Here is a 17274-nt window from a genome sequence, read left to right as displayed (position 1 = left end):
AGACACGAGAGTGTAATCGAAAATATTCCTTATGAAAAATGGTGAATCTACTTTATGTAGTTAACTGCTGCCATGAAACTTAACCTATTAGTCCTTTTTATAATGCATATGCTAATAAAATAAATGTTTATTTTTAAACAGCGACAGCAAAAAAACAGAGAAAACGTGCATATTGTAAACAAAGCAAAAAGACAGCCACCACACACAGACACAGATAGTAAACCACGGTGTTACCTTCTGGTAGTAGGCGGGGTTTCCTGTCAGGTAGGTGAGGTGGACAAACTCCATGTGGAGAGTCCCGAACTCTGCCAGGATGCTGCTGCCTGCCGACGCCCAACCCCAGTTACGACCAACACCGCTGAAGACAAGGAGGAGGAGGAGGAGGAGGAGGAGGAGGAGAGGTGAGAAGATGAAGTGGTGAAGAGAGAGAAAAAGGGCAAGAGGATGAGAGATTGATGTGTGAGAGCGAGAAAGAAAGACAGAGAGAGGATTGGACAAAGAAACAAAAATGTTAATTCTATGCACCCAATGTAAAAAGAGTAATCAAGGTTTTAACTGGCCGATAGAATACAATGACAATATTGTATCTGTAAGTGCTGACACGGTTTTCAGTATGGACGGATGACTCAACTCATACTTTGTCAGGCTGTGAGGTTTCTGGCTGTCTAGAGGTTTTTTTTTTAGCCTGAAATAAAGTCCTTCTGTACTGAAAATAAAATAAAAAATATTAAAAAAAGAGTTTCTAGTATCTAAAATGGAGAAAAAAACGAAATGAAGTTAAATGATCAAAAGTCATGATCAAAAATCTTGATGATGAACTTCATTTCTGTAAATATTAAAGACTGAATAGGGATTGAAAATTCACAGCAACTGTAATTCTCTCCGAATGTGAGATACTAAGACACTAATGCGCTTCAAAGTTTAATAACACCATTAAACCAGAAAATATACTTTATCACACAGTGTTGGTGTTGGATTGACTGCAACAGGTTCAGCACCAGTTCAGGGGTTTGTCTCGTCACATTTACACAGGACCATATGTGGCACAGGAGGCATCTGGAGCTGCTTCAATTTTACATGAGTGCATGTAACATTAATGCATTGCAACTGGTGTGTATGTGTGTGCGTGCGTGTTTGAGTGAGTGTGTGCCTGTGTTTAGGAGGAAGCGTGTCTTTGTCTAAACAAGCTTAAAAACACACAGTCTTACATGTATGTGTGCTTGTATGTATATATGTAATGTGATGTTAAATGCATTTAATGTACATAACTGTGTGTTTAACAGTGTGATTTAGGAGAACTAGCTGAAGTCAAGGCATTAATGGGGATCCCAATAAACTAAATTAAACTAAAGTGTTCGCTCTTCAACATATCTGAATGAGCTCGAGAAAAGGAGGTCTTCTCTTGTACAACACACACTGTCAACAATGCAACGCATATACAATAACAGGATGCTGATCACACGCTCACAAACCATGTCAGGGTTTATAGTTACAAAGTAGCCTGCAGGTTCACATAGCAATTTTATTTCTTCCATTGTTCCATTCAGTGAATAAGTTAATTAATAACACAGAGAGAAGTGGGGAATGGCTGGAGATAGAAAGAACACACACACACACACACACACACACACACACACACACACACACACACACACACACACACACACACAGTCATACAAACTGACTCAATTCCTTTTCAGGTTGAAGTTGAATGAAGCGACGTTGGGAAAAACACGAGGGCACTGAATTATGTAATAACGAGTGATGAAGGTGAAAGTACAGTTTGTACACACCTACACACTCCTGTGAAGAGGTCTAAAAATCAGGCAAAAAAAGTCAAAACACCTGTGTGGGCAGACTCAATTTTAAAAGACTTAGAGCTGTTGCAGTTCAGAAAGATGAAAATGATTTGTATTTTTACTTTAAAGATTTACTTAACGATTTTTCAATGCAGGATTTTCACTTGTAATAATGTTTTACACAGTGGTATTAGTACTTTAAATTCAGTAAAAGAACTTAATACTTTATACACCACTGTGCCTAACCTAACATTTGTCCTAAGCTCTATGAATTTTTTCCCTAATATATATGTATATATATATATATATATATATATATATATATATATATATATATATATGTATATATATATATATAGAGTCAAGTCAAGAGACAGAGGGAGAGGTATTTCTTCAGAAGTTAGAGGAGACCAAACCAGAGCTCAAAACACACCTTTTCTTTTTAGACTTGCCTATTCTGTGTGACCATTGATGTGGACCTTTCACTTATTTTTAGCATTTTACTGTATATTGTTTTACTTTTGCATTTTGTTTTTTGATAATTGTATCTGTAAGGTGACCTTGAATGTCCAGAAAGGCACCCATAAATAAAATGTATTTTATTTATTATTATTAATGAGCCGCAGGTTGTCTACTCCTGAACTAGGTGACAAAAGGTGCATATATTGGTATCAACATTTGCAATCTGCCAACTGAGTTGGAAAATATTGAGGTGTATTATGCTCTGTTTATATGGTTCTTATCTTGAGATCAAAGGTTAAGGGATGGTTAGGCCTTGGGGTCTGATGGCTGGAGTATGGACACCCGGCTTAAATTACATGGAATGTGTCCCCTTGGGGTTTTTGTGAGTGAACACAATGGGTGAAGGAATGTTTACTGATAGATTTGTAGATGCTTGTACCTATATAAGACACATGCATGAGCTGTAAGAGGGAGAGATTCACATTGGTCCCGAATCTTTTCCCAGGCAGACCATGGTGCCTGGTGGATGCTGAACTTTGTTGTAATAAATTGATTCTTATGCAACCAAGTCGGTGTCAGCGGAGGTTTCTTCATCGTCTACACATCATTGCTGCTTAGGAAACAACGACAATATCAGCATATTAGATATCGACAAAAAATCCAATGTCATGCATCCCTATTGGACACAAACACGACTCCATAATAACGATAATGTTTATCTGTATCTGCCAAATGTGTAAGTAATCAGTTGTTTCTGTACAAGTCTGTCGCATCAATCTGTGACATAATGTCAGTGTCGTGTTCACAGTTTAGGTCCAAAAGTGGTCAAAAAGTACTAATACTAGTATAATCAAATAATTTTATTTTGACATGCAGGTTTCTATGTCTTCTATGTCTTTTGATGTGAAGCGCTTGGTGCATGGAATTTCTTTCTTGTAAAACAGGTTGGGCTGCATTTCTTGTATGACAGGTGCTATACAAATAAAGTTTATCATTATTATTATTATACGAACATCTATCACGGCAGGTTTAAATTTTGATAGGGAATAGTGAGACTTTTTTTTATCTACTAAAAAAAATCTTTAGGAAGAAAGAAGAAAAAAGGCTTAAATTGACAAAAAAAACAATCTGCCAATCAAGTCACAGCAGAGTTCGTTTCGGGCTGCTCAGTCGGCCGTCAGTGATTTTGAGTGACACTTCTCACTTTATATTCCTCTCAGCTGCGGGATGAAGGGGACGGATTTCAGTGTCACTGACCTCTTAAGGTTGACCATGGCCCAGGGGATTCCTGTGGGGGTGTTAAAGGCGGGAAGCAGCTTCTCTGCAAGCTGGACCGCCTTCAGCTTGAAAACCTGTAAAAGAAGAGAACAGAGAAGGAGAGGGTTAACTTTGGGATTTGTTATCTTGCCCCTTTAACACCTGGTATATTCTGCAGTCTGTCAACCTTTTCCTGCTTAATATTCTTCTCACAGCTGACAGGTACGAGCATAAAACAACTGCCAACCACCAAAACAAATGCAGGATGAAGGCAAATAAGGCAGAGTGAGATGTCAGGAGACAAACGATTGCTAAATGATGGCCACAGAGTGTCAGAGCTGTACAGATTTATGGAGGAGTCTGGCAGACTAATATATGCAAAAACCCTGCCTTCAAACTGCGCTGCAGTAATATGAAATGTTGCAGAATACCACCGAGATGTCTGGAAGAAAAAGCTTGGAGGTCAAACCACAGCGACGGAGCGGCAGAGTGAGATACCAAAGCACACAGTCGGAGTTGGGTTTCTATTATCGTGACTGGCGTCTAATTTATACGGAGTGAAAGAGAGAAATGGACATGTGTTCGTTTTGAGATTACACAAGTTCCTTGCACTCGTCTGACAGATGAAGGATCACAAAAATCTGCTGCAGCCCTTGTTCTTTCCTCAGCGTGCCAATCAAAGAGATAAAAGCAAACTAAGGTTATTCTGCTGCTGAACTCGCTGCATACGAGCAATATGCTGAAAGCTGGAAATGTAACTGTGGACGATGTCCAACTGCTCAGAAGAGAGACGACTCAGGCTGAAGGCGTTTACACATCAGGGGCCAAACGACAGAAAAATGTGAATTATTTGCCTGCTAATATTTCACACCAAAACTAATTGCACAGGCAGCGATGCAAACAGTGCAGCAACAATTAATCAGTTATCCTCAGCTAATAAACTAATCATCAACTAATTTAATCACTGATTAATTAGTTTGAGTTTAATTAAAAAAAATGTATTTATTTATTTTTTAATAAACATTTTTAATTATTTTTCAGAATACAGGGCTGTTATTGTATTTTCTAACTATCAAAGAATACATCATTTTTACTGCTATTTTAATAATCAAAGCAGATTGATATAAATTTTCTTTCCTTGTTACAATTTCTTTGTTTTAAAACACTGAATGTATTTGTGCTACTCAAGCTGAGTTTCAATTTAAAGGAACACCTGTAAAGAGCATTATAAACCCACACAAATATGATTCTTTACAAAAGTGTCATATTTATGTCCAAACAAAACTGAAGTCTTATTTAAAAAATCCAATTATTCACAGCATGACTCGAAGACATCAGAGGCAAACATGACATTCACAGCAGGACGCCGACTGTAAGAGTTCTTCTGTTTTTTGACAGCTGATGAGCACACGGCAAATACTCACATGAAAACATGTCACCTGTGTTTAAGGTCCTGAAATAAAATCCAAAATCCACAAGTGGCAACGAGAGACAAAAACAGAGCTGACAAAAAAAAAAAACCATCAAACTGACAACAAATTATAATTCAGTGTTGTGATAATTCAGGTTATTATTTTTAAATGTAAAATACTTTAAAAGTTTTATAATCAAGTTAAATACCACTTGATGCTTCATCTTCTTTGTTCCAGTATTGTAGCAATATAACATTTTGATAAACAACTGGATCTCAGTTTAGGCATTATGAAATTATACTACTTAAAAAAGCGAACAGATCGAGACAAAAGTTTCACTTGACTTTTTCTGTAGAAACAAATAGTTTTACTGCACCTCAGTAAAACAGATTATAGTCGCTCGCAACAACTGGCTGACAGTGTTTTTATCAATTTATGCTAAGCCAATACTGAATCAACTGCTGGTGCAGTGTGCTTAAGAAAACGAATTGCTTAATTTCTCCCAATAATTCATGATAAATAATATTTTTTTTGTGTAAATGTATTAACCCCATGACACCTGGATCAATATCAGTTTTCTTGTGCTGCATTTGGATGCATTTCACAAGCTATTTGACAGCTGGAAACATAAACAAATTGGTTTGACTTCTTTCGAAAATTGGGGGGAAAAAAGGCAATGACCGATTAGGCAAGAAATGACCCACATATTGCAAGAAATTTGTAAAAAGTGACAAGAAAATTACCTAAAGATTAGTTTTAAAAAAGAGTAGAATTGTTAGAAAATTCTCTAAAAAACTGGGAAATGTGTGTTTTTTTTATATACATTTTTGCTGATTTTTGGGCCATGTCTTGTTAAGATGCTTGTTTCCCTGTTACCTTCTAGAGCTCCAAATATTCTTCTGAAGTTATGAAATCTGTGAAAAACAGTGGGGCCTTTCTCAACGTCTCTCTGAGAAAAAGTCAAAAGTTTTGTATACAATTATGAAAAGAAAGCGAGAACCGAACTAAGTGACATGTCTGTCTTTCTGTCTGTCAATCTCTTTCACTGCCTTTCAGCATCACAGACAATGCTGCTACGCCACCTGCAAGTGCACCTACACACGCATCCCTGACACGCAACAAACAGCACTGGATGAAACATATCCGATTATAAAATTAATTATTATGCCACTCAAGAGGACATGTTGTTTAATTGCATGTTTCAGCTCTTTTGTCTGGAGTGAAAAAATGGAAACTAATGTCGCAAATGATTATATGAAAAAAGGAAAAGAAAACAAACATAGTTCGACTAGCAGTCCACGACAGACAACACGAGTCACAACAAATTTGACTGTGTAAATTCTTAGCCTGGGACAACCCTAATATGCAGTATATGAGCTGGCTGAGGGACGACAGAATTTGTTGTAACTCCAGTTTGCTGCACAATGTTAAAGGAAAGGCTGGCTACAGACTGCCAGCAGAGAGGTGTATCAAAGAGGGCCTTCACTGTACAATCTGTCTACATGGCTACCTCAAATTCTTAACCACATTGTTGGAAGAGTGAAAAAAAAGCTGACAAGATGTTCAATTTCCACTTTTGCAATGTATATTTTGCTCCTGAAGGACAGTCGTGGGATAAATGCACAAAGAGGGAGTTGTACAACTCTCAGACAGCAGTCAGGGAGAGCAGCGCCACGCAGAAAAGCACCGAGGCTGATTCATCAACACAATCTGTCAGGGCTGAGCAGTTTTATAGAGAGACCAGATCTATGGAAAATTCTTGCTGTCTCGCAAAGTGAGAGGGAGCAATAACACATGCTGGTGTTTGCAGAATGCTTAAGCAGCCAGTGGGACATCTTACAGAGGACTCGGAGGTCAAACTGTGCCGTTAAACACGAGACAAATATAGATACAGACGAGGGGACAGAGAGAGAGAGAGAACAACGCAGGTGGACAGATGTAGAGATACGATGAACATGAATGGGGCAGAAGTTATATAACTGAGGAAGATGAGAGAGGATTAAAGACCACCAAAGGTTTGTTTCTATCCTCTCTCCAACTCTCATGCTTCCATCATTTTTTCCTGCAACAAGTCGCCTCTTGTGAGATTTGGGTCTTTTAACGAGACTACAAAAAGGAACAAGAGGTTACAAAAAATGCCTAATTTCTCTGTAGGTTCCTCTCTGCAATGTTATCAGACTCATAATAACATTTGAAGAAGGCATCCTTCTGGTGGTTTTGTGTATGTGTGTCGGGTCATGGTGTGTGCAGTCATGCACGCCCAGTCATCATAAACGCTCTCCACTGATTCGTGGCCTGTCTGCTGGCCGCACCGAGGCCCCTAACGAACTCCACTGCGTTTTATTGGCAATCCTGCTGCTGATGTCATCAAGCAGGGACAGGATCCAAACGACCCATCAGAGGAGACGGCCAGCCGCCCTCACAGATAAAATTCTGCAGTTTATGATAATCATCTTCCTCCGCTGCTTTCATCTACAGGCAGGGTGGAGAGAAGAGGCTGCAGCAGCCAGGTCCTCTCCAGAAACAAGGCTGTTATTGTTGTTTGTTAAAGGAAGTAAACCTGCTGAGAGGAGGAGAGGAAGATAGAGTCGGCTTAATTAGTGCCTCAACATTTTCCTTATCTTGTTTATATTTCTATGGAGGATTATCACACTTGAGACAAGTGGTGCTCTGACTGTTTTCACTTGTGTAGCTGAACTCTTTGCTCAGCAGCTGCTGTGAACAGACTCAGAGGAAATGCAACAATATGCTGCAAAATATGCCACATAAACGGAGGTACACTCAGGGTGCTGATGTGTCATGATACTGGAAATTTGTATTATGTTATGTTATGTTATTATTTGTTGGTGTGATTTGGTGCAGCTAGTGCTGTTTTGTTCATATGTAGTTTGTTTTATCGTAAGTCAATTAATTTGACAAATTTCCCTACACGGACAATAAAGTATGTTGTATCACATCGCATTATAAATTTAATAGTCCATACCAAAACAACTAAATACTACCGAAAAAAAAACACAAACAAAAAAAAACCCACAAGAAATCCTATGTACTTGAACATACACTCCTTCATTTAAAAAGTTCAAAGGAAATTGAATTCAATTTTTATTATTAACTCCTTGATGATTCACCTCTAAATGTGGGGTGCTGATCTATGTGGGTTCATGAAATTTTGTGGGTAGGAAAAATATTAATAAATAGCTTGCTGTATATTAACATTTCTCCTCCGTTGTTGTTCATGTTGTTCACTTGTAGATGCAGGACTTGAGAGCTGGTCTTTGTAGTAACCGATTTGTCCCGCCCCGCCTCCACTGTGATTGGATGGCTGGATTAAAAGTGACAGTGACAAGCTCAGTGTTTTACCCAAACTTGAAAATTTTTAATTTCTCTGTGACAAAAAAACAAACCAAACATTCAGCACTCTGCACAAAATAGACACTCAGCGCTTCGTCATGCAGCTGCCATTTGTAGCAGTCTGTAAATAAGCAACACTCATTTTAAAGGATTAACTAAATACACTAGCCTCAGAAAAAAAATTCTTTTAGATGAGTTGAGATGAAGCTGTCTCTGCAGCTGCAATTATCACCATCCTGCACTATTTGTTTGTTGGCATTGACTTGGGACAACAATATTGGTTCTTGTAATATCCCTAGAGCAGACTTTCCCGCCACAGACTCTGAATCATAAGCCCCTTTCCCACTGCATAAAAAATCCAATAATACCTGGCTTTTGTATTTCGTGGGAAAGTTAACAACTGGCATTCACACCCGGGTCAAATGACTCTGCAGTAGTCATGGGTATTTATGGGCTCCAGCTCCAATCAGGAGTAATGGAAATACAACACCTGGGTGAACAAACTGGTTGTAGCCCCCACAAAAACCGTTCTTCCCCGCCCAAGCAGCGTTCAAACATCAATCAAAATTAGTCTGCACTGAGACTGAAAGAGAGGCTGATTAATTTGTCTAAACCAACTGTATCACTGGTCTCCATGCTGCTTTCTACTGTTTACTAATCTGTTTTCTGGCCTGGCCGTGATGTCAAATGTGACACACCAATTGTCAAAACAAAACAAAAAGGCATGCTTGTCTGCTGCAGTGCTGTGTTCCCGGCTCTAGTCTACTGGCAATGGAAAAGGAGTTTTTCCCTTGTTTAAAAAACCTGTGTACACATGCTAATTTGGGTAAAAAGGAAGTCATAGATATGATCTGAATGTTGCATATAGCTCCTTTAAATGATCCTTCAGATGGAGTTAAATCACACACACACAAAATCTGATTATACAACAATAACTATAAGGAACAGACAGGATTGGGTTGACAGTTCAGGATGTGTTTGTATAAACATAATGTGAGAATGTGTGGGAGAAGACCTTCAGTTCTCTTTTCAATGCAGAACACAGTGCAGAGTACAGTTTTTTTGTTTATCTTTTTGTAATTTCTTTTTGTGGCTTTTTGTACTTGTTCGCACTGTTCTGTGCGTTTCTGTCTAGACTCTCGTATCTATCAGAGCTTCTCTGCTCTACAGTGAGTTCAGTCTCTCACAGCTGCTTGCAGCTTACAAATGATATCCTCATGTGTAATAACTGGATCATTGGCTGAGTTTAGGACGTGTTTGAGTGGCGGATTACAGCTCTCCCTGTCCCTGGGAACGTAACATTCATGTGTCATTTGGCAGACGATTTCATCCAAAGCTCCTTACAAAACCAATGCACACAGTTATTTTTTAGCACGGCTGGTCCCAGCAGGAGTCGAACCTCTCACCCCGGCTGTGTTAACGTCATTCCCCACCATGAGGGGCCACAAAACCAGCCTGTGTCCCCCTCTAACCTCCTCACCCTTCCCTGCCATGCTCTAAATCTGCTGTCTGGGAATTTGGCTCATCGAAACAAACAACCCGGCGGCCTCGGGGCACCACTAATCCTGAAAGAGGGAGAGAATGCAGAAAAGATTAATACGAACGGAGAAATGGGATGGAGAGAGGAGTAGAGATAGGACGCTGCTAATGGGCGAATGAAGGAAAGATAAGAGGAAACCAGCAGAAGGAAAGAAGAGAGATTGGTATTTAAATATTAGGGCTCAACCGATGCTGGATTTTTGGATAAATACAGGAATTATAGTTGAGTGATCTGATAAAAACATATTGGCTGATATTCAGTTAACAAACAACAAGAATATATGATAAAGAGCTTTTAAATTAACTCCTTAAAGTAATTAAAAATAAGCACGTCACTCTCTGTTGGACCAATGAGGTAAAAGCGACAGTTTCCAGTTGACATCACACTTGTCAAAATATACACTCATTCTGACACATCTGTGATAAGTTAACCCTTTGATATCTGAGCAAATTGGCTTGATTTCTTTCAAAAACATGGGAAGAGTGTGACAGCAACTTAAAAAGAAATGGTCCAAAAAACATAAAGAAATTAGTAAAAAGTTAAAAGAAAATCAACTGAAAATGAGAAAGTAATAAACAAACAAAAACATAAGAGAAAGAAAATGACCCCAAGAAAGTGCAGAAAAAAACCTTTTCTTGTCACATTATTGTAAATACAAAATTATAAATATAGCTTTTAGGAAAATGTTCTGTTTTTTATTTTTTTAAATAATATCTTAAATAATATCTTATAACCATCCACAGCTAATTTTCCATATATATTTTCTTTTGTATTTGTGGGACATTTCATAAAGTTGCTCATTATTTTTTTCCCTTATTTTTGAAAGAAATCAAACTAATTTTCTCAAATTTCAGAGGTCTAAATGCTAGTGAAAGGCATCTGAATGTAGCAAAAGAACACTGATGTTGATCCAGGCGTTAAAGGGTTAAAATCGGCTTTTAAAATCATCTAAGCCATGCGAAGTTTATGTGCTCTTAAAAAAATGACCAAATTTATTGCCCGAGCTTGTCTTATTTCCAAAATCTTTCTGCATGTGTGTGTGTGTTCACCGAGTCCATCCCTCAGTGATCGATTTTCAAGTGTGCTGTAATGCATTTTAAAAGGCTGAACACTAAAGCTGTCAAACCTGTAGGGAGAGAGATAGGAAGACGTTCAGGGAAAGCCAGACACCAAACAGTCTGGACTCGTCCTCCCAGAGGATTTTTTTTTTTTTTTTACCTCAAACCTCTCAATATCTTAATCTTGTCTTCTTGCTACAGTAAATATGATGTCAGCAGGAAAGATGCACATCTGCCTTGTGGATATTTTGTTGCAAGAATTTGGAGATGAGGTGAGGAAGAAGACACAAACCAAACTTTGTTTTGATAATTTAAGGATATACTATGCAGGATTGTCTGTCAATGTCTGTAAACACACTCGCCACCAAAAGTGAAAATGAAGGGCCAGCTTGTTTTTATTAAAACTTGCAATATTTGCGTTTTTTTGGCACTGTTGCTGACAGTTTGCTACCTTCATATAAAGTGCCAACCTAATGTAGTCGCTGTGGTACACGCCCATAAACGTACCAAACACAGAGTCACTGCAGAAAAGAAAATACAACGTCACACACTAATGGGTCATTAGTTATTATTGAGAGAGAATACTTTTCTATGAGCCTATACACTGTTTTTTTGTTTGTTTGGGGTTTTTTTTTAAGAAAAACCCTACATAGTATATCTTCAACAGTATAACACTCTTTTTAGTGCAATTGAACTACAGGACAAGCAAAGTTTGCAAAAACTGGTGACTCTGTGTTTCAGAGCCTTTGATTATGAACATTCAGTGTTTGCAACAGAATAAGAATCTATTTGTGATGGGAAGGAAGGTCTCATGAGAAACACAGAGGGAAAGAGAGGGGATGAGTGAATCAATACACTGTGTGCCACTCTACCATGAAATGAGATTGTACTCAATTTGAATTTTCAAATTTAGAATGATTGGACAAAATTGAGAAGTGAAGCAGAATGCAAAGGGATTGAGTTAATTGCTGCACTAACATCATCGTGAATTCCTGGAGAGACTGGTTATTGTTAGAAAAGGACAAGAAGGTAAAAGATAAAAGGTAATAACTTTCATTCAATATGCAGAAGGAAAAATCTTTACCCCAGCCCGTCTGCTGGTATGTCTGATGTTCAGGGTTTTTTTTTGTATGTATTTTTCTTTAAAATGTGTCTTTAAAAATGTCTTTAAAATGTACAACCACAATATTAGATTTGGAGCAGCATGAAATTTAATTTTGTAACATGTTTTGTAGAGGTGGGCAATTATAGAGAAATCAAATATTACAATATTTTTGACCAAATACCCTGACATCAATATTGTGACCTAAAAAAAGAAAGAAAATGAGCCCGGTGTAGAAGGGGGGCGACTAACCAGACACACTCACAGGGACTCACATGTACTAACATACATTTTCAGCTGGACTGTCAACCACAACAAAAAACAGAGAAGCTCAGGTTACTACACACACAGAGGTAGCGTGCATCATTTTCTGCTCAGGATGCCATTACTCCACTAGATCCTCACAGCAAATACTACTTTACTGCTTTATTAATGTTCTGAATGTCACATACAGAAATTATTAAAATAAATTGTATTGGTGCAACTACCTTAGATATAATAAAGCCCTCAGGGGGCTCTTTTGCCCCCCAAAATCTGTCTGTTATTACACTCAAATATATACTTACACATATTGTACTAAGGATAAACAGGAAGGAAATCCACACAGAGAGGGAATGTGAAAAAAAGAAAAACTAGGAGGAATTACATTTGAAAGCCTTTTATTATAGTAAAAAAGTCATTAAAAAAGCCAACATTTTTCAGCCATTACTGGTCTTCTTTAAAGCATTTAAAGCTATGACTAAGACTTTTAGTGGTCGAAACATGTTGGCGTTTTTAATAATTTAGCCAATAAGACTTTTTAATGTAATTCGTCCTTGTTTTTCACATTTTTGGAGTGCCTGTATTTCCTTCCTGTTTATCCTATTGGTTCCCGTTTCCATGAGCACCTGACACAAGTTTTTGACCTACGGTTGATTTCAATAGCCTACAGAGCAACCAGTCATCTCTCTCTTTTTCTACATATAATACTAACTTCTGCCATTCAATAAATGCAGGTAATATTATTCATTCTAATCACCGACTTGGTCTCCTCTGACCTAAATGTCTCCTTAACAAATACATAGCGTGAAAAGACGAATACTGAGCATCAAATGACTTAATGAGATCAACATTTTCACACTGCAATGAAGAATCTGTTAATACATACAAAACACTGTACACACACACACACACACACACACACACACACACACACACACCATACACAAGCAGACACACACAGTCTCTGGTGTAAGCAGTGGGCCACTGTTGACATGTAATGGAGCCTCCTAAAGGGATTAAGGGGTAGACTGTGAAATGTGCTGAATGCGCCTGCTTGGTAAGAAGGGCCCTGAGGGCCAGCAGGAGAGACAGGATTAAGTCACCCGCTGTGAGTGTGTGTGTGGTTACTGTGTGTCATTTTCATACTTTGTCATGCCACTTTGCCATCAGCTGATCCATTTGCTCATATTGTTTAGCATCCAGTGGGGTTGCATCAAAGGCAGGAGGCACAAAGACGAGCTGCCATGGAGACCATCGTCAAATTAGCGGTGTGATCCCAGCATTTGTTGCCATCACACCGTATCACACTGACTGCTGTCAGCTCTGACAGATATTTTGCATTTAGCATTAATGGAAACGGTGCACTTGTGAAGTCTTGAAAAGGATATGACTGATGAGTTATTCTGCCCTCAGCACTCTGAAATAAATGTGGCTTGTTCTGCTGTGGAAGTCCCACCTGATGTGCTTATACTGCATTAGTCCTCTAGACTATCCTTTCTTCAATGTTACGTCTCTTCCCCCGAGGACGGCTGAAAATAGAACAAAGCTGCTGAATCTTTCTCCATGCAAGAAAACATTAAGTAAATTTAAAATGTGGGACATCCAATAAAGTAAAGTAGAGGGCGTCTAGAATAGCTGCAATTGACCCTTTGCTGAGCTCCTCCGTAAAGCTGCTATGAGTCAATCCTAAGTTAGCATCTCGAAGTGGGCACGTGAGGCTTATCAATCTTTCCGAACGAAGGAAAATGCCAAAACCGTGCATATGTAACATGCGAGTCCGACAGCAGACATTCTCAGACTTTAGAGCAGGGTGGATTTTTTGGCTGATATCAGACACAATAGTCAACTTGTTACACTATGTTTCCATTGTCAGTCTGACATTGGGTCAACACTAACTGATTTCTGTGAGGGATGAGGATTCGATTTTCCCAAAACAATCACCACAGACCAATATATCTGCCGGAGTCTAACACTGTTTCAAGTCCAGCCTGATGCTTAATAATGCAGACAAACTGGATTTGCCCGAGTTTTTAAGATTTGAATAGAGTGAAGTATACAAAACTAAAATGCACTACTGAGAAATCGTGTCCATTTAGAACAGCGTTGATAGTAGCGTCTATCTTGTCTATAGCGCTCGCTGCTGTTACTTCTCATTGGTTGTGGCACACTGTTTGACCACAGCTCAACAACGGCATTAGTTCTCCCCCTGGTGTAAGTCCCTCTGCAACATTAATTGGACGTTTTTTTTTTAATTTCAACCCAGAATGTACTGTTTCACGTCATGAGCCCAGAAACGTAGGAGGACAGCTGAATCCATCAAAGATCATCAAAAACTCCTTCATTTGCTCCAAGGTAATATGCTTACTAACTTCAGGTAGCATAGCATGTTAGCATATAAGGACAGCTCAGTATTAATTATAAGTAACTCATGCTTTAACTTCAAGTTTGGTATTTGTGAACCATTTGAAGCTGTTTGCGCTTTAAACAAATGGAAAGCAAGATAATTTAGTTTTGCTTGCAAAAAGCTAAAAGATACATTAGATAATGAAAGCTATGGGGTGTCATAACTAAATATGCATGAATTTGCTTAAAATAAAACAATATGTAATTATTTATCCCGCTGTACAAGAACGTTGTTGCTCCTGTTGCTGTAAATTGTCAAACCTGTGGAGCCACTTGAATTGGGACCAGTGAGCTTTTCCCTCCAATTAACTACCTTTTTATTCACACCACTCAGCATATGTATTATAACGTAAAAGCAGCTCTCAAATACATTTTGAAGTCCTTTCTGTCTACTTTTCTCTGATATTTCAGAAATTTGATATTCTTTCCTCTCACTGATCACTATAAACAGAATCTGAGTATATATGCAGAATCTAAAGGTGACGGGACAAGATTTCCCTATAATAAGTGTTCTAGTCCCCATTATGGTCCACGTGTAGTCCAAGTAGCACTGACAATGTTTTTACAGCAGGTGAACAAAGGTAAACTTGGGTCTGATATTGTCATCAGTCTGAAAGCTGATGGGCTTCAAGATTGATCTTTAACAGATATAAGTAAAAACGACATCTTAACATGTCACTGGCGGTGCCAAAACTTGAAAAGGTTGACGACAGCAGCCAAGGAGGGTGAGGCTTAGCAAAGGGTCAATTTGTTGTCATAATTATGGGCTTTTAATTTGAAGTTATTTTGCATGGAGTTTTCTTATCATTCTTAAATAACTGAAAAGTAGAACTTCCTGTGTGAACGTCTGTATACATCTGCAATTGTTCACCATTAAATCATGGGGCGATATCTCTTTCTTTATTTCCCACTCTACATTGGTCTCTTCTTTCCCTCATTAACTTAATTCTCTATCTCCTCTTTTGTTCCCTGTATTCAGTGCATGGTCCATTTACCCACATCTTTCTGCTTGTCATCTCCGTTACAAGAATCTCTCACTCTTTTTCTGTCCTCTTCCCTCTACATCCATTTCTGTCTCATCTCCACACCTCTCTGACTTAATCCCATTTGGACTCTTTTAACCTCGTCGTCCTTCCAACTCTTCTCCCTTTGTGACTTTTGCAATGTGGTTGAATCATCATTATCAAAATCTAAGCAGGATAGATACCTTGTAATTTCCCCCTTGGTTTGTAGAGGCACGGTAGGCCATTTGTTTGCAGAGTGGAATTAAAATTTCTCTCCCGTTTGCTACAACATCTTTTCCCCTCAGTCTCTCAGTGTGTGTGTGCAGCTGCCTGCTGGAGCCGAGCTGCCAGTTACTGAGCATGTCATCACAGCAATATCTGCAAAGGGGAAAAGGACTCCCAGGGGAAGCCAGACGGCTGTTGCTAGAAACAACTGGGGTGGCCTCAATATGTGCTGCTCTCTTGCAAGAATGTCAAAACATTAAAGTTTGCATATTTGAAGCTGCTGTTTCAGATACAAAGACTTTATGCAAATTGTATATATATTGTCATTTCGCCCTTTTAACTAATCTGGCAATAGTCAGATAAATACGTCACTACAGATTTGTTCATTTTCTAACTATTCTGCACACTGGCTGCACCTAAAAGGCAAGAAGAGCCAGAAAACTCTCATAACACACAACAAAACTGGCCTAATAAGCTGAAGGTGTCATTCAAGATTCATTTATTGTCATTTTACAACATGGGGTTGCACAATGAAATGCAGTCGTAGTCCCTTAAGGCCGGGTGCCCACATAGCATTTTCTTTTTTCAGCACCAACATGTTTTTTTTCAGCTGTTTAGGTTATCCTGAGAAGCTTATTGTTAATATCTTTATAGGAATCAGAAATCCTTGACTTTTCCCAAGGTTTTAATGATTTTGACAAACATGACTTTTCCAGGTTTCCTGTACTGTGATGTCAGGGTTTCCCACACATTCCTTTTTTGTGGCCACCACAACTAAATTTTTGGAGCTAGACTGTTCATACGGAGTGTTACGGGAATATGATTAGTTTGATTATGATTAGTGCACTGGGGGCAGAGACGGCGCAGCAGAACAACAGGCGCACTGAAAGAGCAACTCTGGGTCTAAAAGTTTACTTTCACTTACAAAAAGTGGTTCCTCTCATCCATCAATCTGATCTGATCAGCTTTGAACGGATCGACAAATTAATTATCTACCCTGCGAGTGACAAAATGCTGCGGAGGTGAAAAAAAAACTATGTGGAGCTCTGCCTGATGCACTGCATTCACAGACTCTCAAAAACCTCTGATTTTAGAGATATGCAGAATGATACAAATGCTTTTCTGCTCGAGTGAGACAGACGCCCTTCTGCAACCCAACAAAAACAAAAAAACAAAAACAGATGTGCATTTCCTGTAGTGCATTTTTTGATTTTTGCATCAGGAGGATTGTAAACAACAGAAACAGAAAGCCTGGGGAATTCTCTGGGCGGATAATATGTCCAGCACATTAAAAATTCAACACCAGGGAAACATTGTCCATCAACTTTGACTAGGTTTGAGTACTAAGCATCAACAATGCAAACATGGAGTCCGCCTCGCCTCGTCCCACCGGAGTCCTC

The 17274-nt window shown here is 38.7% G+C and overlaps 1 protein-coding gene across 3 annotated transcripts in view; it reads right to left on the bottom strand.

Moving 5' to 3' along the window:
- Positions 1-17274, bottom strand: part of man1a2 (mannosidase, alpha, class 1A, member 2) — a 203625-nt gene that overhangs the window by 61639 nt on the left and 124712 nt on the right. For all 3 annotated transcript variants that reach the window (XM_088083570.1, XM_088083571.1, XM_042494453.2), the window contains exons 7-8: positions 3519-3613; positions 235-358 (exon numbers count right to left, since the gene is read on the bottom strand). In XM_088083570.1, the coding sequence (XP_087939696.1) occupies positions 235-358; positions 3519-3613 (219 nt within the window). The remainder of the gene's footprint in view (positions 1-234; positions 359-3518; positions 3614-17274) is intronic.

The sequence above is a fragment of the Plectropomus leopardus genome, chromosome 10, assembly GCF_026936395.1.
Source record: "Plectropomus leopardus strain MGB_pleo_1.0 chromosome 10, ASM2693639v1, whole genome shotgun sequence".
Lineage (NCBI taxonomy): Eukaryota > Metazoa > Chordata > Actinopteri > Perciformes > Serranidae > Plectropomus > Plectropomus leopardus.
The sequence above is the reverse complement of the archived record's forward strand: the minus strand, read 5'-3'. Positions and strand labels throughout refer to the sequence as shown.